General features: G+C 52.5%; 1 protein-coding gene across 1 annotated transcript in view; it reads right to left on the reverse strand.

Moving 5' to 3' along the window:
* ATP6V0D2 (ATPase H+ transporting V0 subunit d2) overlaps positions 1 to 24,294 on the reverse strand; it is a 29,107-nt gene extending 4,813 nt beyond the window's left edge. Inside the window, exons 1-5 of the mRNA XM_006100714.2 lie at positions 24,204 to 24,294; positions 16,469 to 16,640; positions 6,341 to 6,519; positions 5,331 to 5,410; positions 4,101 to 4,178 (exon numbers count right to left, since the gene is read on the reverse strand). Of these exons, the coding sequence (XP_006100776.1) occupies positions 4,101 to 4,178; positions 5,331 to 5,410; positions 6,341 to 6,519; positions 16,469 to 16,640; positions 24,204 to 24,294 (600 nt within the window). The remainder of the gene's footprint in view (positions 1 to 4,100; positions 4,179 to 5,330; positions 5,411 to 6,340; positions 6,520 to 16,468; positions 16,641 to 24,203) is intronic.
* Between the last annotated feature and the right edge of the window lie 669 nt (positions 24,295 to 24,963).

A 24,963-nucleotide genomic window follows, 5' to 3' on the forward strand; every position in this document is an offset into this window, starting at 1 on the left:
GGCAAAGGAACCTCCACATGGCGCCGGGCGGGAGTGAGTTGATGGGCAGGTCCTCAGTGCGCCTCCTCAGGGTCGGGGGGAGGGGGGGGTCAGGGCTGCGCCGGGAGAGGGCCACGCCCCAGACAGCCTACTGAGCAGCCACGTCTGTGTTCTCCCCTTGGGAACACGTCTGCGTTCTCCCCTTGGGAACACGTCTGCGTTCTCCCCTTGGGAACACGTCTCCGTTCTCCCCTTGGGAACACGTCTCCGTTCTCCCCTTGGGAACACGTCTCCGTTCTCCCCTCGGGAACACGTCTCCGTTCTCCCCTCGGGAACACGTCTCCGTTCTCCCCTCGGGGAACACGTCTCCGCAGCCTGCACCGCACGGGCTCCACTCAGAACTCGACCTGTTGAGATCCTCCCTGCGTTTTGAGGGGCCACAGACCCCCTTTTCACAGAAAGCCCTGCTAGTTCCCCCTCCCCGGTGATGACTTCCTTGGACCCAGTAGCTGGTGACTCCCCTTGTTCTGCCTGGCTCCCTCCCGCCTGCGGGGGTGAGAAGATGCAATGGGAACTGTAAGAGGCAGACCGTCCGCGTCCGACACCCTGGCTGGAGGGCGCACGGGCAGCGCCTGTGGGTGCAGGTACGTCAGAATCCGGTCCTTTCCCTCACGCCTCCTTACAAACACCCGTTCATTCTGAAACCACAGCCTTTTGCTGTTGCAGAAGGTGACTGTACTCTGGGACTTCTTCCAAGTCACTGTCAGCTGCACCGGTAGAGCTGGGCTGTCAAGCCACCTGTTCTCGCCCGTTCACATCTGGAGGAAGCAGGGGTGGGCCGGGGGCCGTGGAGGACAGCGCAGGGGGCAGGGGTGGGGGACAGTGCAGGGAGCAGGGGTGGGGACAGCGCAGGGAGGTGGGGGACAGCTGCAGGGAGCAGCGGTGAAGGACAGAGCAGGGAGCTGTGGTGGCCCAGGGCCGTGGAAGACAGTGACGAGAACTGGAAGCAGGCCGGGCTTGTCAGCTGTGTACTGACCAGGAGACCAGACCGCATGTTCTGGGCTCTTTGTCCTGTGGCATTAGCCACACAGACAGCAGGGGTGCCCTGGACACAAGCTAACTTTCTATATGAAGTCACAGTCTTGAAATTCAGTCAAATGTTCGAATGCAAGCCCAGGTAACACCCTCCACCTGTGAGTCTGTCCTGTCACACGAGAGAGCACGAGACCACATGCGTGAGAACTTCATAAACTACACAGATAAAGGGGAGGTTACGTGATCTAATGCTGCTATAAACCTGACAAATCTGGTCACATCAAGAAACGTTATAATCAGCCCGGCTGGTGTGGCTCAGTGGATGAGTGTCGACCTAGGAACCAGGAGGTCACGGTTTGATTCTGGGTCAGGGCACGTGCCTGGGTTGGGGCTCGAGCCCCAGTGTGGGGTGTGCAGGAGGCAGCCGATCAATGATTCTCTCTCATCATTGATGTTTCTATCTCTCTCTCCCTCTCCCTTCCTCTCTGAAATCAATAAAAATATATTTTAAAAAACATTAGAATAGCATGCCACATGTAACTGATGTTTCTACAAAAATGTATGAAGACGGTTAAATGGATTTTTGTTTTTATCGCAGCTTGAGAAAAACCTAACCTAGCGTGGTAGGTTAAGGGACAGGAAGTGGCTGTGAGAACCTGGGACTCAGCAGCCGGTCCCACCGGCCCAGTGACAGCCTGCGTTCAGGCCTACGCGGTCCTTGCCCAGAGACCATTCTCGTGGGGTTCTGGGGCCCTGCAGCCCACGCGCCGTGATCCTGCTTATAGCTCAGCCTTCCTGTGGGGAAGGATTGTGCACTTAATGCAGAGGCGGATGAACATGTAGGAACTGGAGCCGGGGGCCAGGATGCCCGAGTTCCCATCCTGGCCTCCACTAACTGTGACATCAGGCCTCTGTGCCTCAATTACCCGTCTTGAAAAATAGATGCTAAACTACTCATCTCTGTGCTATGTTGAAGTCCAAGGGAATCCATGTATGTGACGTTTAGGACAGTGTCTGGCACGTACTGAGTGTTGGCTGGTCCCAGTGCTGCTGTATACCTTTTGTTTCAACGTGACTCCGATTTCACTTTTGTTGGTGTAAAGCAGGTGTCCTCAAACTTTTTAAACAGGGGGCCAGTTCACTGTCCCTCAGACCGTTGGAGGGCCGGACTATATAGTTTAAAAAACAACTATGAACAAATTCCTATGCACACTGCACATATCTTATTTTGAAGTAAAAAAACAAAACGGGAACAAATACAATATTTGTATTTGCATGTGGCCCGCGAGCCGTAGTTTGAGGACCCCTGGTGTAAAGTGTAAGAACCATTTCTAAGCCATGGGAATTAGGAATGCGGACACTGTGTTTGAGCCCTGGATAATGTGGCTGCTTCGAGCGCGGCTCGTAATTAAATTCATGAGAAGAAGGGACAGCGCTCCATCGGGTCACCAGGCTGCCGATGTGTGTGATGTGACCAGAAGTCCGGAGAGACGCGCACTTCCTGACGTTGTGTGCACCTTAAAAAGTTCCTTACTCATCGAGCCCCCCACCTCTGGGTGGAACAGACGAGGAAAAAGACCCGTTGGAGTGGCCAGTGACACACCTCTCAGGCTGCTCACTTTCCGTTCCCACAGGGACGGCAGTGTCTCTAGCTGTGACCCTGGGGGGATGAGCTGCTTTAGGGGAACTAATGCCGCCAGGTGCCGCCAGGACTGTGCGCTACACCACGCGCAGGTGAAGGTATTCAGGTGCCGTCAGTACCGTGCACTACACCACGTGCAGGTGAAGGTATTCAGGTGCTGTCAGTACCGTGCACTACACCACGTGCAGGTGAAGGTATTCAGGTGCCGCACCCCCGCCCTTTTGCCTAAAGGGTAGTTCTCCTCAGGTTTCTCTTGAGTTCAGAAGTCATTGATCCATATTCAAGGATCTGCCCACCAATGAAGTCAGAGCAAGAGATAACCTAATGATGAAAGGTAGTCTTTGGATAAAAATTGTTTTCACAGGGCTTTTCTAAACCCGGAATATACCAGTATAACTTAGAATTAAATTCTATCCTGCCCTGGCTGGTGCGCAGTTGGTTGGAGCGTTGTCTTGATATGCCAAGGTTGCGGGTTCGATCCACACTCAGGGCTCATGCAAGAGTCAACCAATGAACACATAGATAAGTGGGACAATTGATCGATGTTACTCTCCTCTCTCTCTCTCTCTCTCTCCAATCAATAAAAATTAGGTTACATATTTATTTTAAGTTATATATTTATTTAAATTATACATTAATTTTTAAGTCCAAGTGTCTGAGGAAGCCAGCCAGAGGCTGCGTTGAACGCCAGCTGTGCCCAGATGCCCGAGGCCCTCAATGCCTGGCTTTCCGAGCAGTGATGTTTGAAACAAAAGGCCTCGGGCACAGATGAGGTTCCCCTTTGACGACAAAGGGAGTTAAGACGTATAATAGCTCCTGTCAGAGAAGCCGAAGCCAACGCTGAGCCCTCCCCAGTCCCTCCCCCCGCGCTGGGTGCACGCGCGGCCTTTAGGGGAGGGCTTCTACAGGGACCATGTCCCCTCACTGGGGGGAAGCTGGGGGTCCTTCTGATTCCTATAGCGTGTAATTGCCATAGCTTACTAATTTCTCACTAATTATGACCTTTCTTCATATTATACAGCAAGCACGATCACATTGTTATGTGTTATTTTCTAAATCTAAAACAACTCTTCAATGTAGGAAACTTGGAAAATCACTCTTTTTTTTGAATCCTCACCCAAGGATATGTTTTTACTGATGAGAGAGAGAGAGAGAGAGAGAGAGATCTGTTGCCTTCCTTATATGTCCAACCAAGGAAAGAACCCTCGATCTAGGTATGTGCCCTGACCTGGAATCGAACCTGCAACCAACGTAGCCACCCAGCCAGGGCCAGAAAATACCACTGTTAACGGAAGACATCAAATGACATACAGAGAGCAAAACGCATTGCTCACTTCACTTTAGATAAAGGGGCTTCTGCGATACAGCAGCATCAGTCCAATGACAGCAATGAAACACGTGGAAGCACACGTTTGGCATGAACGCATCACGGACGCTTTCTCACCTCGAGAATGGGGCACATGACTTCTGCTGTGACGTCACCATGATCCTTACAGAAGTTATAGAACGCCTCCAGGTAAGACTGGAAAAGAAGAGACCATAAAGCAACAGGGTGACCATCTGCTCCTTGTGGACGTGTCTAGATCTGCTTTTCATGGTGTATTCAGCGCTTTCATGGAGTTGAACCACTTCTCCCAGGGGAGAGAGTAGATGGGGGAAGTGTTCCCACTAACACCCGTGGCACAGGCTGAAAGAACACAGTTGTGCTTATCTCGCCTCGAAACCACTTACCATCGCTTTTCTGCGTGGATCTCGGTGACCTCACTTGGCTGTTCTGGCTCCTCTACCAAGAGTGCCAAGCCCTTTCACAGCTCAGTAAAGACTCCCGCTCTGGTCCCCTCTCAGGAGGCGCACGGGGGGCTCTGAGCACGGGGTGGAAGGCAGGCCTGGCTGCAGTCACCGCCACCTGGGCCCGAGCCCACACTGCACTCACTAGGGAACTGCTTCGCCACGTCGCCTCACCCCACGCCCCCTGGTCCTGTCTGAGGAGAGGAGCCACACCGTTTTGCTGGGTAGATTGGATTAGCGCCTCTGCATTGCTTGGACAGGGCCTTCCGCTGGCTGTGTCAGGGAGCCTCCTGTAGCCCATATTCATAACCAGGACGATGCCTGCAATGCAGTGCTTCGGGGAGGGCGTGCTGCACAGAGGGTGGCGCCCACGTTCATTCAGCTGCTCTGGGAGAATGTCCGAAGGCGCTGTGGACAGAGCTTACTCAGCGCCTGTTACACAGCGAGGCCTGGACGGGGGTGGCACTGTTCAGTCAGTCCGTGGCCAGATTATGCCAGTGGCACCTAGGACGCCCCGCTAGCTGGTCATCTCGGTACGCTGCCCACTGTCAGTGGATTACAACTGTGGGACAGGTTAGCCGGCATCCAGGACTCTCACAGAATGGAGGACAGAGGTGAGCTCTGCCTAACAAGGCGCCCTGTAAATGCCGGCTGCTTCCTGTCCACCTGCCCATCGCCACCTTGACGCTCCAGCCAGGCCTGGGGACCCAGAGCATGGGCTGTGACCTCCTCTCAGCCACCTCCTGCCCGGGGAGCGGACACACATGCTCCAACAGGCCTCGCCTCGCCTCGCCGTGCATGGGGGGCGGGGGGTGGGGGGAGGGGGGGCATTGCGTCTGACAAGAGCCCTGGCTAGGACGGCGTGTGCAGTAAAGACAGCAGTTACCTTGTACAGCTTATTGCGCAGAACTTCAATGTTCAGCTCATCGAGTGTGTTCTCAGACATGCAGTCTTGGAAGAATGGCGCTGGAACAGAAGTGATCACAGGTGAGTCAGTGAAAAGCAGGACTGCAAGCGGAGAGTCTCCTGAACGCACTGCCTTGCTCACGAGGAGGACACAGGGTTTCCACCGGCAGGATGGCCACGCAGCACCGCCCGGACCGCTCCTTAAGCATTCACGGCTGCGTGGCGCAGCACGCGGCTCACTGACCTAGCGGGTGCCCAGCGTGGGCCGCGCCCACGTCCAGGCTCACGTCCGCCGTCTCCCGCCACCCAGTGGCAACACTTACCTTCCGTGCCCTTACTTTGTGCCGAGCACGGAGTTGTACTTATTTACGTCTTATTTCGCGTTCAGAGCTCTGCAGTGGGGCGGAGGGGACCGAACTGCCCACGTGCCTGGTGGGACAGGCTGAGCCGCGTCCGTGCCAGACCCCTCCCTCCTGGGACCTGCACCGCAGCACCGGGCACTTGATGACACATGTATTTTTCTCTAAAACTTTTGTGCAAAATGGCGACTATTTTGCCAAATGATCAGCAGGGCATCGCTCCTGTGCAGACCTCCTCACAACAACGCGTGGGCAGCGCTGGTGGCATCTCCGTGCCATCAGGGCTGATGGACTCCTGGGCGCCCAACACCTGCGCCCTCTGGAAGCCTGTGCAGCCCGGCGACTACAGGGAAGGAGAGGCGCTGATTCTAAACTGCACCTCGGAAGGGAGGGCTCCACCAGGGTCCGGCACAGCGGGTGGCGCTGGAGCTGAGCCGCTCCCTCCCGGCTAGGTTACTGCAGGGGCGTCCTGTCTGGCTGAGGAAGGAGGGCTGGGCCGGACGGCTCCTCAGGCCCCCCACTCCCAGCACCCTCTCCACTGGTGCTGTGCTCATGGGGACACGGTGACATGGGGGTACACTTCCCAATGGCAGTGACCACACAGGCAGCGAGCGCCGCCCCATGTTCGTACCTAAGGGCGTCTCCACCAGGACCGCGTGGAAGAGGTCGGACGGCGTGTCCGCGATGTTGACGGCCTCCATCTCGGAGAAGCGGCCCAGCGGGTGGCACCGCCCCAGCAGGTCCCGCACGGACTTCTTCTGCAGCGCGCCGCTCACCAGCAGAATCACGTTGTCGATCATGTAGGCGCACCTGGAGGAAGGCACGGCCGTCAGGGGAACACGCACCCGGCCACACGCACCCACGGGAGACGCCGGGCGGTGCTTCCCGGGGAAAGTGGGTGACCCCGAGCTGCCCCGCGGTGGAGCCAGGCCCTGAGACAGGACGGGCGCACGGGCTCCGTGCCAGCGGCCTCCTCATCTGGAGGGGCGTCTCCGCACCTGGGGACACAGGACTCACACACACACACACACACACACACACACACACCGGAAAGCCCTGGGCAGTGACTTTGGCTAAGGAGGGTCCCAGTCCCAGAACAAGATGTTCCTGTAAACGGGACTATGGAGGAAAAGGAGCAGAAAACAACCAGCCCGCAATCTCTCGTGTAAAAGATCTGCCCTGCACGTTCCCTCCTTGCTCAGCCTCAGATTTCTACATCTCTGTGTTTTACAGTTAGTTCTAGTCAATAGAATCCTTGCTAAACTCACCTGTTGCTCGTAGAAGATGAGGGCTATTTATCCGGGTGAGGCGTGAAGACCGGAACGCCCACAGACCATGAACCATTTACCTGTTGCAACGTTCGCTCAAAGTCTGACTTATGCCCATTTCATGACATTTGTCACCATCCTGTTTTGCATCTTGTAGCCCTAGAGTTACGCTTGTGTGGCCCTTGTTTTATAGACTGTTCCCTTTGAGATTTGTGAACTCTAGGAGGCTTCGTGTTATCTTTTGGGGAATGTGTTCATTAAACTTGAAACGTTGCTGGTTAGCTAGTCATCACCCATGATACTTGCTTTGACACATGAAAGGCCTGCCCCTGTGTCACATGGAGACCTCAGAACGGGCTGGGCGTCCCGTAGGGGGACTGGACAGCAAGCAGCTGGCAAACGCCGTGGCCACAGCAGACCATCCCTAAGGCACCGTGACTCCGCCCGCCCCGCCCCCTCTCAGGACTGAGCTACAGGGTTCCCTCCACCTGAGAGGCTGGGTCTGCAACACGCAACCGCGTTCTCGGCGACAATTCGGTGCCAGGACCAGGACATGTGCCGTCTGCCAGGTCACACTTGTCCACGTGGGAGGTACATACAGGGACGGGGACATACATGCAGAGTCAGGAGCCATTTTCATGGGAAGGACTGGGTGTGTGTGAAATACATTTGGTCCACGTTAAGTAATTTCATTGCCAGTGAACTTCTTCTCTAAAACCTGCCCATCTACCCGTAACAGGCCCAACGGGTCCTCCTCGGGACCTGACAGGAGGGCCGAGCTCGCCTCGATGACATTGCAAACGTGTCTTTTTGCTCCAGTTCGTTCAATCCAACGCCAACTCCACAGCTCGCCCGGGACAGGCTGCCTTTGGGTCAGATTTGCTAAATAGCCTGTTGAGAGCTAGAGTCTCCCCCACAGCCCTGGCTGGCGTGGCTCAGTTGGTTGGGTGTCGACCGTGCACCGCAAGGTTGCAGGTTCGATTCCCAGTCAGGGCACATGGCCAGGTTGTGGGCTCCATCCCTGGTAGGGAACGTGCAGGAGGCAGCAGATCAATGATTCTCGCTCACATTGATGTTTCTCCCTCTCACTTCCTCTCTATCTTTAACAATCAATTTTAAAAAGTGTTAAAAAATAAAAAAAGAATCTCCTCAGAAATATTCTGCGCCCTCCTGAAATTTGACATTTTCTGACTTCTCTGAACTTTCCCTTTTTAAATAGAGAAAAGTGAAAATTAAAACAATCATAGAAAGCAATTCATTTTGCTCTCACACTCATTTTTTTTCTTTTAGCAAAAGAAAACACTGAAAAATTCCTCAGAAGTAACAGCATATTTAGAACAAGAGTGATGAGCATCATTCACCCCAAATTCCTGGGAGCACCCCCCAAACTCCTGGGAGCACCCCCAAATCCTAGGAGCACCCCTCAAATCCTAGGAGCATCCCCAAATCCTAGGAGCACCCCCCAAATCATAGGAGCACTCCCCCCAAATCCTAGGAGCACCCCCCAAATCCTAGGAGCATCCCCCCATTTCCTAGGAGCACTCCCCCCAAATCCTAGGAGCATCCCCCAATCCTGGGGGCTCTGAAAAAGCGAGGGAACCTTCCCCTTGCACCTCAGACTCCCTACAGTCCCGCTCTCAGCAGCAGGCGTTTAGGTGAAAGGCACCTCCAAGCGCCGCCCTTTCCTGCACCAGCCTCTGTCCTGCTTTCTCAGAGGCTTGCTCCCCTCCCCCGACTGAGAGTCGCTGAGACCACTCCTGCCCCTCAGACCACACTCAGGTGCCACATTTCTCATTAAGCTTTCCAAGTGTCTCCCGCTAGAAGTGACTTTTTCTCTCTGCACTTTTCATTTCTATTTATCCCAGGGCGAAATGAACCTTCGATATATATTGGTATTAACAACGGTGAACAAGAGGACAAGTCAGCTCATCCACTCAGATATTCACTACATGTCCGAGGAGGTAAGCCAGGGGTCCTCAAACTACGGCCCGCGGGCCACATGCAAATACAAATATTGTATTTGTTCCCATTTTGTTTTTTTACTTCAAAATAAGATATGTGCAGTGTGCATAGGAATTTGTTCATAGTTTTTTTTTAAACTATAGTCCGGCCCTCCAACGGTCTGAGGGACAGTGAACTGGCCCCCTGTTTAAAAAGTTTGAGGACCCCTGAGGTAAGCCCTAATCCCATTGCTTTTGGGCAAGTCCCTTTACACGTTCATCTCAAATAGGGTCGTGTAGACAGAACGCCTACCATCTGTACTCGTTCTAATATCCGTGAAGACGGGTCTTTGTTCAGTACCTATCTGTGGCCTCCAAGGGACCTGAACACGAACGCGATGATGCTTTTCAATCGGTTACACACCTTCTCTCTGTGGGGACAGTCAGTGAACTCTGGTGCCCGCTGGGCAAGCAGAAGTGAAGGAGCTGACTGCTCCCTGGCACCTGCCCCGACCCCTTTCTGGGGTCATCGCTGCCTCGTCCTTGCCTTTTCTACCCTTTTCCATCCAGGAGATGGCTCCAAGGTGGCCCTTTCCTGGCCACGTTTGTGAACATGAGGTGACTCATAGGGAACACCAGCAAGCGATTCTTCGTGCCAGTCAGAGGGGTGAGGGCGGAGTGCTGACCGTCACCTGCTCTGCACCCCGTTGGGAACAGAGGGGGCAGCTCTCACCTGCCTCACTCAAGACACCAGCGTGACGGGTTTGAGAGAATCGCATTCCTTATGCCCAGGAAAGAACAAGCAGCCGAGAGGACAGGAGAGAAACAAGAACGGAGACATGTGCAGTATCTATCAAAATCAAAAATCGCATATCCGTTGACAGAGCAATTTCACTGCTGGGAATCCATCCCAAAGAAGTTCTGGCTCGAGAAAGCCTGATATATGTACAATGAAGTCTGTGGCAGCATTAAATGAAATAGCAAAGAAATGAAACCACCTAGCTGGGCAAAGGCAGAACAGTTAAATAAGTGATGGCACACCCCACACAAGGCAATACAATATATGCCTTGAATAAGATAGCTCTGTATAATCTATGTAGAAAATTCTTCATAGAGTACATGAAAAAGACAAATTGAATTATGTGATACATATAATATGATCTCCTTGTTCTAAAACAAACAATGAAACCTACTATCTCTATAATAAAAGCCTAAGCGACTATTATGGCAGAAAGACAAGAATGACCAGTTGCAAAAAAAAAAAAAAAAAAAAAAAAAAAAAAAGAAATCAATAAAATATATTAAAAAAAAAAAAAAGCCCACTGTGGCTGCCTGAGCTCCAGGACACTTGGCCCAGGGACCTGCCCCTAGGGATTGGTCTGGCCCCATTCTGAGGGATCGTCTGACGCTGCCAGGGCACCTGTGGTCAAGCCCTTCCGTTAAAAAAACAAAAAGAATGACCAGTCACTATGATGTGCACTGACCACCAGGGGGCAGATGCTCAACACAGGAGCTGCCCCCTGGTTGTTAGTGAGCTCCCACAGGAGGAGCGCTGCTCAGCCAGAAGCAGGGCTCACGGCTGGCGAGTGCAGGGGCGGCAGCACTAAGGAGCAGCAAGCCTAGCAGTAAGGAGCAGCATGCAGATGGGCTGTAAGGAGCAAGGGGTCCCGGACTGTGAGAGGGCGCAGGCCGGGCTGAAGGCACCCCCCCCCCCCCGCCCAGTGCATGAATTTTGTGCACCAGGCCTCTAGTCTATATATAGAACCTTGATATGCAAATAGACCGTACAGTGGAACAACCAAACAAACAGTTGCTATGACGTGCGCTGACCACCAGGGGGTGCATGCGGAACATGGCAGGCGTCAGCAGCAGACATCAGAACATGGAACATGGCAGGCATTGGCTGCTGAGGGATGGTGGAGCAGGTGAGCAGGGGTGCCACACCAAAGCGGGGCGCTGGTCGCTGTCATCAGGGCAAGCCTCTGGTGGTTACTGAAAATTCTTTGTCCCACATGCTGTAGTCCCACCCTGCTTGCATCCACTGCCGGCATCGGAGCCACTGCTTGCACCCGCTGCTGGTGCCTGGCGCCAGTCCCGATTGCTCGGTGCCATCAGCAGGTGCGAGTGGCAGCTACTGACCCTGATTGCCCCTGAGGGCTTCTCCACCTCCCCCTGCTCCTGAGGGTGATCAGGACAGCAGCCTCCACTCACACCTGCTGACGGCGCCGGCCCCAATCACTCTGCACTGTCAGCGCATGGGAGCAGCGGCAGCGGGAGTGGGGCTGCTGGCAGACAGGGGACCAGGGGCGCGGTGGGAGGGGCCGGGAGGGGGCACGGAGGATGGGCTGAGACCTGCCCCTGTGCCCACTGCAGCCTCGCAGCCCACAGTTCCTTTTAAGGTTCACGAATTCGTGCACTGGTCCCCTAGTGCCGTGGTCGGCAAACTGCAGCTCGCGAGCCACATGCGGCTCTTTGGCCCCTTGACTGTGGCTCTTCCTAAGCCTTAGGAGTACCCTAATTAAGTTAATAACAATGTACCTACCTATATAGTTTAAGTTTAAAAAATTTGGCTCTCAAAAGAAATTTCAATCGTACTGTTGATATTTGGCTCTGTTGACTAATGAGTTTGCCGCCCACTGCCCTAGTGTATGTAAAATTGTATATATACACATATTTATATTTCTTTGTTTACACACACATATTTCTATTTTTTACAAAAATATTTGGAAAGATCTGCAATAAACTTATGAGTGGTTACCTCTGGTCTCTGGTCTTTGGGAACTGGGGTACTGACGTACAGTCCTTATCTATTTCCTTATTTCTAAACTGTCAGTAATATTAGTGCCACCTGGTAGGGTTGTTGTGCTGTTGTGGACATCAAATAAACTTAATAGCCTGACCAGCATGGCTCAACAGTTGAGCATTGAACTATGAACCAGGAGGTCACAGTTGGATTCCTGGTCAGGGCACACGCCCAGGTTTCAGGCTTGATCCCCCATGGGGGCATGCAGGAGGCAGCCAATCAATAATTCTCTCTCATCATTGATGTTTCTATCTCTCTCTCCCTCCCTTCCTCTCTGAAATCAATAAAAAATATTAAAAAATAAAAATAAATAAATTTAATAGCCCTGGCCGGTGTTGCTCTGTGGTTAGAGCATCACTCTCGCACCGCAGGGTTGCAGATTCAATCCCCAGCCCTGCTCAGGTGCATTCAGGGTGCATTCATGATGTGTCTCTCTCACATCAATGTTTCTCTCTCTCCCCACTTCTCCCTCCCTTCCTTCTACTCTCTCTAAAAATCAATGAAAAATATATCCTTGGGTGAGGATTAACAAAAAGTAATACATTTAATGATTATGCGAATGTTGGTTTGTAGAAAGCACTACATAAGTTAAAACAAAACAAAAAACTCATAGACACAGACAACAGCCTGGTGATCACCAGAGGGGAGGGGCGGGGGCGGTAGAAGAAGATAAAGACGGATAAATGGGGATGGAAGGAGACTTGGCTGGGGTGGTGAGCACACAGTACAACATACAGATGATATATTATAGAATTGTACACCTGCGAGCTATGTCATTCTACTAACCAATGTCACCCCAATACATTAAAAAACAACAACCCAACTCTTAAAAAGTACACGTTCTGCCCTGACCGGTTTGGCTCAGTGGATAGAGCATCGGTCTGCGGACTCAAGGGTCCCAGGTTCGATTCCGGTCAAGGGCATGTACCTTGGTTGCGGGCACATCCCCAGTAGGGGGTGTGCAGAAGGCAGCTGATGGATGTTTCTCTCTCATCGATGTTTCTAACTCTCTATCCCTCTCCCTTCCTCTCTGTAAAAAATCAATAAAATATATTTTTAAAAAATAAAAAAATAAAAAGTACACGTTCAGGGAAGGTCAAGGGGGAAAAAAGAGACACATGTACTACTATCTATAATACTTTAAACAATGAAATAAAAATTTTTTTTAAAAAGTACACGTTCTTCTTTTTTATTAGAAAGAGAAAGCCAACAGCCCAGCCGCGTGGCTCGGAGGCTGAGTGTTGACCTATGAGCCAGGAGGTCTCAGTTCGATTCCCCGTCAGGGCACATGCCTGGGTTGTAGGCTCTATCTCGTGTGGGGTGTGCAGGAGGCAGCTATTCAATGATGCTCTCTCATCATTGATGTTTATCTCTCTATCCCTCTCCTTTCCTCTCTGAAATCAATAAAAATATATTTAAAAAATAAATGAAAGGGATAAAGCCAATAAGATCAAATGAGGGGCCATCTGGCTCAGCAGCAGAGTCCAGGAGGCCTCCAACCTCTCCCGGAACAGTTGAGGGGGAGTGCAGTGCTTTGGAGAAGGGGTTACTGTGATCAGTCATGCCCCCTGGTGGTCGATTGATGCCTAACCCGAAAGGTGAGGGAGAGCAAAGGAAAGATCTTGTAACCCACTCAGGGAACTGCTGTAGAGATGGCAACCTACACTTTTCCACACCCACAACATTAAACCAACACCCTAAACCCTCCGACACAAATGTTGCTGATGTCACGTGGCATCGGCCACCCAACGGCAGCACTCGCTGCGGGACTGGCCTCTGGTGGTCTTTACCCCTAACATATTGGCTAAGAAATCGCCAACACACCAGGCCACATAACATGAAATTCTGAGTTGTCTGGGAGGGTTTTTCTAGCTCTGTAACGTGCTACTAATTACAGGGGTGAACATGGATGCCACAAACATCCAGTGGCTATACTGCCTACTGATTCCAGACAGGGGACATCCAGTCAGGGGTGAGGGAGATTTTCATTTATGCCTTTCTGAGCCTGTCGAGGGCCTGGCTCATATTCATAGTGCTGTACAGGGCGTCTACATTGCACGCACGCAACACGGTCCAGATGCTGCCGACCATGGCTCCCTGCTTGCCACTGGGGGGGGGCGGGGCGCAAAGTTTTTGAGTGCTGGATATAATTTAGTTACTGGACTAATGAAAGCACATTTAATATTGTGTGAAAGAGATAGAAACATAGTGATGAGAGAGAATCTTTGATCCGCTGCCTCCTGCACACTCCCCATTGGAGATTGAGCCTGCAACCCAGGCATGTGCCCTTGACTGGAATCAAACCTGGGACCCTTCAGTTTGCAGGCCAATGATTTATCCACTGAGCCAAACTGGCTGGGGAATATCCTATCTAATAAAAGAGAAACATGGTAATTAGCCGTACCTCCGCTACCCTTCCCATTGGCTAATCAGGGCGATATGCAAATTAACTGCCAGCCAAGATGGCGGCTGGCAGCCAGGCACCTTGAAGTGAACAGGAGGCTTGCTTGCTTCAGTGATGGAGGAAGCCAACATTCCCTGCCTGCTGCTGCTGGCCTCTGAGCTTGCAGTTTGAAACATTGTTACAAATATAGAAGCTAAACAAAACCCCAGAAACCTGTTTTCAGCCAGCCAGGATCTCAGAGGTGGAGTTGAAACAGTGTTTCGATTATAGAACCCAAACAAACCAGATACCTGCTTTCAGCAGCCGAGGCCTCAGAGCTGGAGCCAAGCCTCAGAGCTAAAGCTGGCCCAGAATAAAAAAAAAGAAAAAAGAAAAAAAGGAGCAGTTGGGAGCTTCAGTCATCCGCCAGCCTGAAAACAGCCCTCAGCCCCTCACCCAGACTGGCCAGGCACCACAGTGGGGACCCCCACCCTGAAGGGGATGTGACCACCTGCAAACAGCCATCATCCCCTCATCCAAGCTGGCCAGGCACCACAGTGGGGACCCCCACCCTGATCCAGGACACCCTTCAGGGGAAACCAGCTGGCCCCACCAGTGCACCAGGCCTCTATCCTATATAGTAAAAGGGTAATATGCCTCCCGGCACCGGAATCAGTGTGACAGGGGGCAGCGCCCAAATCCCCTGATCGCCCTGTGGCTCTGTTTGTGACAGGGGGCGGGGCCACAACCTCCCTATCTGCCTGCTTTGTTCGTGACAGGGTGTGGCGCCCCTACCCCCTGATCAGCCCTGCTCTGTGCCTGATAGGGGGGGGAGCTCCCCAACCCCCTAATCGCCCTGCGGCTCTGTGTGTGACAGGGTGTGGCGCCCCAACCCCCTGATTGGCCCTGCTGTGTGGGTGATAGAGGGCAGTGCCCCAACCCCCCCCCCCCACAGGCCCTGCTCTGTGTGTGACAGGGTAGAGCCATAACCTCCCCATCGGCCCTGCCTGAGTGTGACAGGGTGCAGTGCCCCAACTCCCCTATCGGCCCTACTTTGTGAGTGACAGGGGGAGCTCCTCAACCCCCTGATCGGCCCTGCTCTGTGCATGACAGGGGGGAGCTCCCCAACCCCCTGATAGACCCTGCTCTGTGCCTAACAGGGTAAGGAGCCCCAACCCCCCTGATGGGCCCTGCTCTGTGAGTGCCAGGGGGCAGTGCCCCAACCCCCTGATTGGCCCTGTTCTGTGCGTGACAGGGGGTGGCGCCACAACTTCCCCATCCACCCTGCTTTGAGTGTGACAAGGGGTGGTGCCCCAACCCCCAATCGGTGGTACCCTGAGCGTGACTGAGGGTGGCATCGCAACCTTCCGATCTGCCCTGCTCTGTGCATGACAGGGGGCGGCACCCCAACTCCCCAATCGGCCCTGCTCTGAGCCTGACCAGGGGCTGCACCTAGGGATTGGGCATGCCCTCTGCCACCTGGGAGCAGGCCTAAGCCAGCAGGTCGTTATCTCCTGAGGGGTCCCAGACTGCGAGAGGGCACAGGCCAGGCTGAGGGACCCCCCTCCCCCCCCGAGTGCACAAATTTTTGTGCACCGGGCCTCTAGTATATATATATATATATATACATATATATATATATATATATAGAGAGAGAGAGAGAGAGAGAGAGAGAGAGAGATTTATAGATATAGATATAGATATAGATATAGATATATAGATATAGATATATAGATATATTTTTATTGATTTCAGAGAGGAGGAGAGAGGGAGAGAGAGAAACATCAATGATGAGAGAGAATCGTTGATCAGCTGCCTCCTGCACAACCCCTACTGGGGATTGAGCCCTAAACCTGAGCATGTGCCCTGACCGGGAATCCAACTGTGACCTCCTGGTTCATAGGTTGATGCTCCACCCCTGAGCACGCCGGCCGGCTCAGCATTTTTTAGAAGCAGGGCCTTTGCACTGAAAGACTGTGACCACTGGTGACAGAGAAGGATAAACACAGACACTCCTAACTGCGCGGGGCTCCTTATCCGTCGCGAGGGGACCGGGAAGGGCAGCTGTGGCCTGAAGAGCAATCTGTGATATTTCAGCGGCACCACAAGTGACCCCACAATGTCACACGGTGTCCCCGCCAGTCCCAGCACACACTTTCCGCATCAGCTCCACTGGGCGTTTGAAAAAAGGAAATGGAAGACAAGCTTTATCTGAGGGGCCACCACCACGGTCACACTGTTAACACTGAAGTCTGGTTTCTCACCGTGGGATGCGGCCCCTGAGCCCTGCAGTTGCTGAGGTTGGGACGCATTCAGACCTGAGAGCAACAGGAAAGGTCTAGAACCGCCCACGGCCGCCACTCACGTCATGTAGGTGAAGAAGGTGCTCAGCGGCTCCAGGGAGTGATTCCGGAAATACTCGAACTCCCCGCACAGCTTCCGCCTCATCTCTGTGTCGATTTTGGAAACCGTGAGGGGATTCGTTTGATTAGCCAAGAAGTTGCCGTAATCGGTGGTCTGCAGGTGAACTTTCAGATCTGAAACCCAACGAAACCCAGAGCGGTTAGCGGTGAACACACAGGAACAGCCTTTGCAGTCGTCACTGAATTTATGCAAGCTTTACGCTGACGCACGTGAATTATTATTACCTCACAGCCCACCGCCTGAGGTCTATGCATGAGTTAGACCAGTGGATTTCTCTAAAGCAACCCACTCAATAGCGATATGGGTATTCTGGCACAACACTCATGTTCAGTGACCTAAGAGTCCAGGATTCCTAGTGCGGCCGGAGAACATTGATGACCGCCCGGCGAGAGATGGCCAGGAGCTTCCCCGGAGCCGGGAGCCAGTTCACGCGCTGGAAATAGCTGCTCGGCAAACTGTTGAGAAGGACCTGGGGGTCCAGCCCAACGTGTGGAAAAGAGACGTTCCTCAGTGACATGGGCCAGCGGAGCGGAGGCGGCACCTCGTTACGGATGAGGACACCGAGCCTGGGGCTACAGGGCGAGGTCAGAAGGGGCAGAGCTTGAACCAGGTCTCCTGACCCTAAAATCAACCGTTTCCTCAGGCCCAGGCCAGCAGCTTTGATCAAATGTTCTTGGCTGCCAGGTTATTGAATTAAATTCCACTTGCTGTTGCTTCCTCCTCAGCAAGGCGTGTTCCCCAGCCTCCTTCCTTTTGTCAATGCTGACCCCACCCGCGCCAGGAGCCCCAGCTTCCCCCAGATCTGCCCATTAAAGCGGATCCTTCAACAGTGAAACAGTAGTTACCAGTGACTCAGGGCTTAGTGTGCTAAGCATGTGTTAGCTCACTTAGTGGCGAGCCTAGGAGGCGGGAATGATAAGAAGCTGATGCTCAGAGAGGTCAATACTTGGCTCAAGGTCACGATGATAAACGAATTCTAAGCCAGGCTTATCTGACTCCAGAGCCACTTAAAATCTGTATTTTATTGCCAACCCGTTCAATTAGGTTACCCATTGTTCTGTGCAGCCTGAGTTCTCAGCAGAATCACTTGCTCTCACTCGTCTGAATTTCCGAGTTCCCTGAGGACACTTCTTGAGCAGCACCTGTCACAAGGCGTTAACCCACAGGCCGTTACACTAGAGCCAAGCACCCATATTTAAATGTTATTAAGTATCTGAATATCAGAGACTTCTTTGGCACCACCTAGCACACAACCGGGCTTCTATCGCATCCTGCAGCGCGTGGGCCTTCACTCAGCGTTGATGAAACAGCTGCTGGGCACTGACCACAGGAACTCCTCGTCCCCAAGAAAACGCAGTCTGATGGGGGACGAGGAACCACACACAGAGGGTCCAACTGTGAGCTAAGTCCAGCGATTGACACCAGGACCCTGACTGATGGGGACACAGCGGGCCAGGTCCACAGGGCAGGAGCCTAGGAATGTGCCCTGGACCGGGGCGCCTCCGTGCCCGCAGGAGCGAGAGGAAGGGCGCTGTGAGTCAGTGCAGGGGCCGGCTGGGCCACCGCAGCCCCTGTCGCCAGAGCTTCAGGGGCGAGGGGGAGCGAGAGAAACGAGCCAGGGAACGAGCAGGGGTGTTCCAAGTGGGGCTGGGCAGGGCACCCTATCCTGAGGACACAGGAAGCCACGGTGGGCATGGCTGGTGGGGGTGGCGAGAGGGAGGCAGCAGTGACTCTTAAATGTGCAATTCCGTTCAGCGGCCAGGGCCCCTCAGGATCTGGAGGAGGTTATGCGTCGGGAATGCTGTTTGTCCGGCTGCAGAATTTACTTGCTCAATTACGTATTTAATTAGCTTCATTTAAAAATACACTTTTTTTGGCCATGTCTCATTTGTCTTTTCTTTCAGATCTTCCTATCATTTGACAGTTTGCATGCTCAGTGTGTTGGCCAACAGAAGGGACACAGGGCATTTCTGTAGAAACCGTGACATTTGCTCATGTGACATGTGTGGATGAAAGAGGCCATATGCTAACCTGACTAGTTCAGGGAAGGCCTGCATGGCGGTTGTGCAAGCTCAAAGAGCTAAAATAACCACAAAAGATGGTCTGAAAATTAAATATTTAACTACAAACAGGTTATGCTGGGTAGTCATGTCCTAGGCCAGTATTTTCCCTGACAAAGATCAACTTAGATCTTTACTGAGCCCATTTTTGCCTCGATGATAACATACCTGTAAGATGTCTGGGTAACTTGTAACTTCCTTCCCCCCCCCACCCCTCAGGGCACAACAAATGGCACCAGGACATTCCCTCATTGTGATTGTTACCGAGGTAATTGTCAACGGTGAATTATGTTAAACTGTCCGGTAGCCATCTGTGTAAAAGAAGCACATGCCCGTCATTTCACTTTTATCCCAGCCCAGAGGTCTCCCCACTTTGCTTTCTCCCACCTCCGTAATCTATCACCAGTGATTTCATGTACCCCACCTGCGTCCTTTCCTTTGATTGCAACGTATAACTGCAGATGTACCCGCCATTCTCCGGAGCATGGTCTCAATTCGTTGAGGTTCTGCTTCCCAGCATATGTGGACAGTTTGGCTCAAATAAACTCACAAAATTCTTTACAGGTCTGAGTGCTCTTTGCATTAACACATGTTTCTTTTAAGCAAAACAACTCGCAAGCCTTCGGGCCGCCAGGGAGACCCTGAACCTAAATGCCTCGCGGAGCTCGATGGGGCCGAGATGGCCCAGCACACGCACTCCGACTCTAAGAGCGTCTTAGGACCCGATGCCGCCCCGGCCACGATGGGCCAACACACAGCACTGCTTCACGCAGGTCTATAATTCCCAAGTGGGTGCGTTCGGTCATTTCCCAAGTGCTCACCGGGTAGGTACGTGATGGATCAGACTCTGCGGAGAAACAATTTGGAATCAACAGGCTTCTTTTTAAAAAAGTTTACTGTGCATTTTAATCTTAGACGGGACGACTTGCGAAATTACAAGAAGAAGAAATCAGCACAGTTGTGCTTTCTTCCGCTCCCATGTCCCAGTTTCCGATTTTGTCCGCTCTCTTACTTTTACCTTCCGGGGTTTACAGTGTTTGCATTCTATTTCACAACCACGGTTCTTGTGCCTAAGTGGACTCGGTGTTTGCATTAGCCGTCCTCCGACAACAGCTCCTCCGTTCTGAGGCCTGGGTTGGCTCCACCTCACGGTGAAGAAATTCTTTCAGGAAGGAGCATGAGTTCTTGAGACTAGACTATCTCCTTATTTTCCCGACACTGTAACTACCACTTGGCCTGCCCGGGGCGGAAGGGGGACGCTTTCTCCCCTCAGGACTCTGTGACACCCTTCCGGCACCTATGGCACATGCACAGGGTGGGGCAGTTTTATTCTGTCTCCTGAAATGACTGACTTTTGCTCGAATGTCTAAAGAATTCCTTTAGTCTTGAATCATAGTAACTTGATCAGGATATGTCTCAGGTCAATGTCGATTGTTCTTTCTCAGATTTTCCTGTAATTCAGTTTCCTATTTTGCTGTGTGGATTCTTCTCTTTCAGGGAACTTTTTTTTTTTTTGGAATAAACAGGCTTCTTAACTGCAGGCGTGAAAGCCTCTGCCAGTGAATCTGGGTGACCTCCCCCAGCGCCCCCAGTGTGGGGACGGCACCCAGGGACGGCGCCCAGGGAGGCACAGCGCACTTGGAAATTCACGGCTTCTTCACCCAGAGAAGCTGTGCAGCAAGTGGAGGGTTTTTTCTTTTTTATACAAATGAGAACATGAAAAATGTCCAAACTGTGGGATCACTTTCAATTAGATCAGATTATTACGTCCCAAACAGCAATAGAAAAAAGGCCTCTATTAGGCTCTCCTAACAAATATCAGAGCATGGGACACAGAGGAGTGTGTGCATGTGTACATGTGCGTGCAGGAGTGTGCAGGGGCTTACAGGTGTGCAGGCCTGTGCAGCGGTGTGTAGGTGTGCACACATGTGTGCAGGTGTGTGCAGGGGTGTGTAGGTGGCACACATGTGTGCAGGAGTGTGCAGGGGCTTACAGGTGTGCAGGCATGTGCAGGGGTGTGTAGGTGTGCACACATGTGTGCAGGCGTGTGCAGGGGCATGCAGGTGTGCAGGTGTGCAGGTGTGCAGGAGTGTGCAGGGGCTTACAGGTGTGCAGGCATGTGCAGGGGTGTGTAGGTGTGCACACATGTGTGCAGGCGTGTGCAGGGGCATGCAGGTGTGCAGGTGTGCAGGTGTGCAGGAGTGTGCAGGGGCTTACAGGTGTGCAGGGGTGTGTAGGCGTGCACACATGTGTGCAGGCGTGTGCGGGGCATGCAGGTTAAGGGTCACAGTGGAAAATGGGTCTCGGGGCTCAGTCCCTGGGTCAGGGAATTCACCGATCACTAGTGAGACAGGACAAGGACCAGGCTGCGTGGTCATCTATTAATTTACTGGGCAGATCATAGAAAATGGAGTTTGTTATGTGTTCTGGCAGCTTCCTGTTTGGGCCTCACTAAGCGTGCAGACCCGCTCGCCAGGTGGGCGAGGCCAAGGCAGCCCCTCCAGGGGCACCTGTGCAGGGTGCCCTCTGCTCAGGCCCTGCGCCCCCCGCCCCCCTGCAGTGTCCTCCTCTACAAATGGGTCTAGAACCCACGCTGTGGGGTTGTGGTGAGGATTACACCTGATGGCGGTGAGGAGCCAGCGTGCAGAAGCCACTGTGATATTAATTCCTTTTTCTTCTCACTTGTAGCCTCTACACCCAAATTAATTTGATTCAGTTGTTTAGGAACTGTGGCTTTTACTCTCTAAACCAGATTTTTTTCCAACCAAATGTTGGAATTGACCATCATGTCTTACAATTACTCTGATTTTAATATGTATATCAATGTCTATGAAACCCGACTTCTTCCCCGTGTTCGCTCATTTACCGCTGCTTACAGCGATGAAGCATCGTCCTCTTTGGGGTCTTATCACCCACCCCACATCGCCTGCATTTCCCTGATGGCCTCTGAGTCTCACCCTCCACCTGTGGCTCAGAACCCTGGTGGCCGCCTGTCACTGTGGCCACCTCCTCATGGACTCTTCGCAGACAGGACCGTTTTAACAGACGTTGTCTCTTAACCTTAACATAAGCCCATCTCATAGGGGAAACGGAGGCCAGAGAAATAACCCGCTCCTGGTGTCAGCAGCAAGTATCTGACTCTCGTCCAGCATCTCAAAGCCCCGCGATCAGACTTCAAGGCCCTTTCCACCTTTTCCAGCCCCAATTCCAGCCTTATCTCCAGGCGGTCGTCTCGGAGCCAGCTGGCTCCAGCCCACCCACACGCTTTAGTTTTCCTTATCAGTAATTCATTAACCTTCCTGTGGGCCCAGAGTGGCTCCCCAGCTCAACTCCCCTCCCCCACCCGTCTCATTGGCATTTTCCAACTGACTGTCCCCCCAAATTTGGAATCACATCTCCAACACCACTAACCATAACCATGAAATGGGAAGAATTATTTCAGGAATTCAAGAGCCTAGCAGAGACTAATTCTTGTTGTAGATGCACTGCAGTTCAGGGTCCTCAGGGAGCCCCAGGAATTCTTACGATTTAATTTACAAAACATCCTCAGAAATCTGTGATCGCCCTGGAAACCGGGCGTAGGCCAGGGAGACGGCATTTCAGGGATATTATTTTCTTCTCTAGCATAAAAGCCCTTTTAGGGCACGGACTCTACCTTCAAAAAATTTTTTTTATTTATCTATTGAGAGAGAGAGAGAGAGATTTGTTGTTCCACTTGTTTGTGCATTCATTAGTTGATTCTTCTATGTGCCCAGACCAGGGATAGAACCCACAACCTTGGCCTATCTGAGGATGCTCTAACCCACTGAACAACTCAACCAGGGGAGGGGCATTCCTTTTCTACCTGCACTTCCGTGGCTGCAGGGAGAAGGAGCTTCCTAGGGGTTGTTGAAGGCACCGCTGAAAAGGAATGAAGGTCCTGTCCCTTCGCGGGACGTCACTGTTGGGATTTAACCTGCTCCTCGCCGTCCCTTCCAAACAGTTCGGACCGCGTGTCCCGTGACGGCTGGTCGAGTCCTCTCACCTCACCCGTTTATTTTAGAAAAGACCATTATTACTGAATTCCAGAGCCCTGAAGCGCTCATGGTACCGCCTTGTCTTTTTGAAGGAGAAAGGATGTTCACAAGTCTTATGTATAATTTAACAGTCGGAGGAAAACAGAGCGCTGCCCTGAGAAGCCGGAGGCGCTTCTGCACAGCTGGGTCAGGGGCCAGCGGCCTGACAGGCCGTGGACTGCGGTCTGGCCTCTGACCTCCGGGGAGCAGCGCTGCGGAGCCAGCAGAGGCCGCGGTCTCTGGGTAGACAAGGGGGTCATCTACCCTTCGCTGTTGCTATTTGGTTCAAGTCTCTCATAAAGAATGCAGCTCCAAGCAGACCCGGCCCAGCTCCCTCTCCTGGCCCTGGAGGGGCTGAGTCAGAGGCCCCCAGCGGCTCAGCTCCGTCACTCAGGGGCAGCCTGGAACAGATGAGTGCTGTGGCCACACCACACAGTTCTGCACAAACACGAGCCAGGGCTTTGCAGGGCTTGTCTGGACTTTCCTTGCTTCCGAACCCACCGGAACCCTTATGTGCTCCTTGCAAGTGGTTTAAAAACAATATGCTGAGACCTGGCCAGTGTGGCTCAATGGTTGAGTGTGGACCTATGAACCAGGAGGTCAAGGTTCGATTCCCAGCCCGGGTTGTGGGTTCCATCCCCAATAGGGGGCATGCAGGAGGCAGCCAATTGATGTTTCTCTCATCATTGATGTTTCTCCCTCTCTCTCTCTCCCTCTCCCTCTCCCTCTCCCTCTCCCTCTCCCTCTCCCTCTCCCTCTCCCTCTCCCTCTCCCTCTCCCTCTCCCTCTCCCTCTCCCTCTCCCTCTCCCTCTCCCTCTCCCTCTTCCTCTCCCTCTTCCTCTCCCTCTCCCTTCCTCTGAAATCAATAAAAAACAACGATATGCTTATATCAGGACACTTCTTTTTTAAAGATTAGAGGACTTATTTTTGCCAAGTTCGCTTTTCTTTTCTAGAAAGTGTCTGCTTCAGCACACAGTACTCTTGTGATGCTGTTACCCCACTCTTGTTTATCCACCATTTCATGGTGCATATCATATGCAAAAGCAAACAAATCCCCAAGTCCTTAACTTCTGTCCGATAGGGGAGCTGCAGGCGGCTGGGGTTCTCTCAGATGCAACAGGTGCACTGCCATTCACGTTACTTACAACCAACAGCCTGTGACATAACCAGGAGGGCACAGTTTCTATGTCCAATGGAGCTGTGAACAAACGGGACCTGGCCATGGACCCTAACCCAGCTCAGAGGCAGACATTCCAGTGAACTACGGACACAGACCTGTCCTCCATCCGAGGACGGCAGGACGGTTAGGTTAGTCTCGGCCGCTGGTCCTCGGCTCCTAGCCCAGGATGTGAGACCCTTGTCGTGTTTAGACTGATCTCCTCAGCACTCATGACCCACAGTTTCATGATCACATTGATATTCCTGGGAGCTGCAGAGAGCCGATTGGCACGGATTCAAACATAGTTGTGCAAAAATGGTCGGAAATATATTATTAGGAGGAAAGAAAGAGACACATGAGATGCAAAGACAAGAAGCCACGGAGGACGTAGGGGCCCTCACGTGGGACTCTAGGGATGACTTCGGGCCCTTCCCCCGACACCAGGTGGGCGTTCTGCGTGTGCACCGTGTGCATTTCACTGAGAAGGTTCATCCTTCAGGTCGCCCATCTGCAACCTTCCCTTCTCCCCCAGCTGAGGCCGAGGGCGGTTCCTCTTGGCATTCTTTAGAGAGCTGCCTACGCCTGGTTGTGTATCCTGAAGACATTTCTGTATCTGAGTTTAAATTTGCATTTCTTAGCCCATTTGAAAGTTTGACTGAAAACTAAATAGAATTTATTCAAATGACTTCTCTCAGAAGCTCTCATTCTGCCATGTCCATTAATTTTTTTCTACCTCAATTTATGCAGATTTTCGATACATGAGACCCCTCAGTCCCCCCACTCCTCATATAACATGCTGACGTGACTAGGAGCTGGGGTCGTTTATTATTTGTAGCCAACAGCATTGGTTGGCGTCTGGAAGCTGTTCCCGGCTGTTCCCATCGCCATGAAAGGAGATGTGCATCTCTCCTGGGTGGCTGGGCCTCCACCGGCTCCGACTGGTCAGACCATCCGCAAGTGACCGACCTCAGGTCCCCCGCCCCCCCCCACCCCTCCCCCCACCCCCAGCCGCCTGCAAAGTCACCTTCACCTTCTTTCGCTTTGCTTTTGCAGTCTGGATCCTTGCGGCTTTCTTGCTTTTTCTAGAATAATCTGGAAGCTTTAAAGCACCTTCTTATGGACACACCCAGTACTGATTTTATAAGTGTGTTTTGAAATGAG

The sequence above is a fragment of the Myotis lucifugus genome, unplaced genomic scaffold, assembly GCF_000147115.1.
Source record: "Myotis lucifugus unplaced genomic scaffold, Myoluc2.0 scaffold_327, whole genome shotgun sequence".
NCBI lineage: Eukaryota > Metazoa > Chordata > Mammalia > Chiroptera > Vespertilionidae > Myotis > Myotis lucifugus.